We start from the raw sequence: 2,762 nt of genomic DNA on the forward strand, positions 1-2,762 counted from the left end.
GCAACACTCACGATAATATACATAATACATATCTAATTTCAACTGTGGCTAAAGTACTGCAACACTCACGATAATATACATAATACATATCTAATTTCAACTGTGGCTAAAGTACTGCAACACTCACGATAATATACATAATACATATCTAATTTCAACTGTGGCTAAAATACTGCAACACTCACGATAATATACATAATACATATCTAATTTCAACTGTGGCTAAAATACTGCAACACTCACGATAATATACATAATACATATCTAATTTCAACTGTGGCTAAAATACTGTAACACTCACGATAATATACATATCTGATTTCAGTTGTGGCTAAAATACTGCAACACTCACGATAATATACATAATACATATCTGATTTCAACTCTGGCTAAAGTACTGCAACAGACACCTTACTATACCTGGAGCTGCTTCGTAAAAATTACATATATAATATTGTCTATACTTACAACTAGAACCACTTTCATCGTGTTCACGTAGAGTCAAAATTCCTCGATCTGTCTGATTTTCTGTGATAGTCTTGGTAAGGCAGAGAACACGCTAAGGATAAGGGATCATAGAAGACAGGTTTACACTTGAAACATGGATGGATGTGTTAACTAGAAGGATAACACCAACACCGGCAATTCCCCTTGGATATAGACAGGTTGTGAAATCATCGAAGTCTGAATAACACTTATAACCATTTCAAGGTTAGACTTTGTGGGCGGAGTATTTATGTGTCACTGGCCATGCATACGTCCGGTAAGAGGGCTACAGCCAGCAATAATATGGACCTTGAATATTAAGAGGTCAACAATCAGTAAAAACGAATAGAGGAGAAGAGGAGAACTGAAATAGCGTGTTACACATTAAAAAATAATAATAACCTTTCTTTTGTAACTTCTCACGAATAGACTTACCTAGGTCGCTAACACCTAAACTTGTATCGAATACATCAACCAAAAGATAATGATGACGTCACGCATGCTTGGCCAATCAGAGGTTTTTATTTTCTACTTAGAAAGTTGCCTTGAATTTAATTTATTGCAGACGTAACCAGTTCCTCACAACAATAAAGTTTTTTTTGCAAAGGAACATCTAAGACTAGTTTTTGCTGGTTGAATCGTTATGTCCTTTAAAATTCAGTCTGTACAATCAAGACGTCACTTAGTTACGTTCATGTGAAAAGCCACCACGGTAAATGACCTCGAGTGCGTTAATAAGTAAAGGGGCTTCTAAATTATTCTTGTCTTTATTTTGATTCTGACTTCGCAGAATTTGTCACGCAAATTTACGCTTAATTACATTCTTTTCTTTTTGCTTTTTTGAATTATATTAGCATCTTAGTATAATGTTTCAAACAATGTCTTTTTTAGGAAACCATAAACAGAAAACGTTTAAATTTGAAGATAATAACATCTTGTTTGTTTTGAATTTCGCGCAAAATTATTCGAGGGCTATCTGTGTTAGCCACTCCTAATTGTGAGCTAGTCTTTACCAACAATTAGTGGAATTAACTGTCGCAGAAAGGACGAGCATGTTCGGAGATAAGATTCGAACCTACGGTCCTCATATTACAGCTCGAGTGCCCCAGCCATTAGGCCATGTTAGGCATAAAAAGAACTACAATTATTAACGCTGTCTCTTGTGTTATCATCACTAAAATGATATTAAATGTTGGACTTTCTAAATGCGTGTGTTTGTGGGATTAATCAGAGAAACCTCTTTAAGCCTAATTCGATGCACATAATTATGATTTTCTCTTTGAAGATTATTTGAAAAAAAAATTACTTTTTTATATAATCTTATATAAAATTTCAGGGACAACAAAATACCACGTGACCTCACCGTGCACTTCTTCCTCTTCCACTTCCTTCCTCACAAGGAAAAGGTATTAGAGCATGAACGTAGTATAAAAACACACATTGAAAATATAACGTTAATTTATTCGGTAAAACTATAAAAAGTTTATTTAAATATTCCTGTTGTTTTTTTTTTCGAATCTGCTAAAAGTAAAATCTCGAACATTCATTTTTTTTTTATTATCATTATTTCTATGGAAACCTTTTGGGCATACTTTAAAATTTGGTGACACAATCTGTATGTTGATAACATAACTACTTACGAAACTTGGCATGTAATATATTATACGTGTAAGATACTAGTGAACAGATGATATTTCACATGAAAAACAAATAGTTCACTTCATTTTCATCCAAAATATTCACATATAAATATAAGTTTCGGACCCAAACACACATGAGGTAAAAATTAACTGAAGAATTATTGTTAAAACAAGCCTATACTGTTGCCTCAGTGGTAAGTTTGAATATTTAAAACGCTAGAAATCGAGTCTAAATATCCGCGATTGGCAGAAAAAGACAAATTCCGAAGTTTACAACACAAATAAAATACAATTTATTCTCCAAATCCTTTAACTTTTTTTTTTCGAAGTCACTTGCAACGTAGCTGGATTGACTTGCAACAATTCTTGATGTGGACATTATTGAGGTTTTATGTGACAACTGAGAAAGCCAAACAACTTGGATGAATTGTAGATAATAACGAAGTAATATTACAAAATTGTCCATTGATAAACTGTATCAAAACAACAAAGGAACTGCACTGTTTTGCTCTTTCAATCCCGGTTTAAGTATATTGATTAATTTACTTTTTTTATATGCAGTTTCTATTCCCTGTCTCCATTTGCGAAAAATTTAAAGTCTCGTCTACTTATAGACTCATTACACTCATTCTGAGT

At 33.1% G+C, this 2,762-nt stretch overlaps 1 protein-coding gene across 1 annotated transcript in view; it reads right to left on the bottom strand.

Moving 5' to 3' along the window:
• Positions 1-569, bottom strand: part of LOC111088009 — a 3,928-nt gene extending 3,359 nt beyond the window's left edge. Inside the window, exon 1 of the mRNA XM_022396719.1 lies at positions 469-569. Within this exon, the coding sequence (XP_022252427.1) occupies positions 469-486 (18 nt within the window). The 5' untranslated portion in view covers positions 487-569. The remainder of the gene's footprint in view (positions 1-468) is intronic.
• Positions 570-2,762: the final 2,193 nt, after the last annotated feature.

This window comes from Limulus polyphemus, unplaced genomic scaffold (genome assembly GCF_000517525.1).
Source record: "Limulus polyphemus unplaced genomic scaffold, Limulus_polyphemus-2.1.2 Scaffold2984, whole genome shotgun sequence".
NCBI lineage: Eukaryota > Metazoa > Arthropoda > Merostomata > Xiphosura > Limulidae > Limulus > Limulus polyphemus.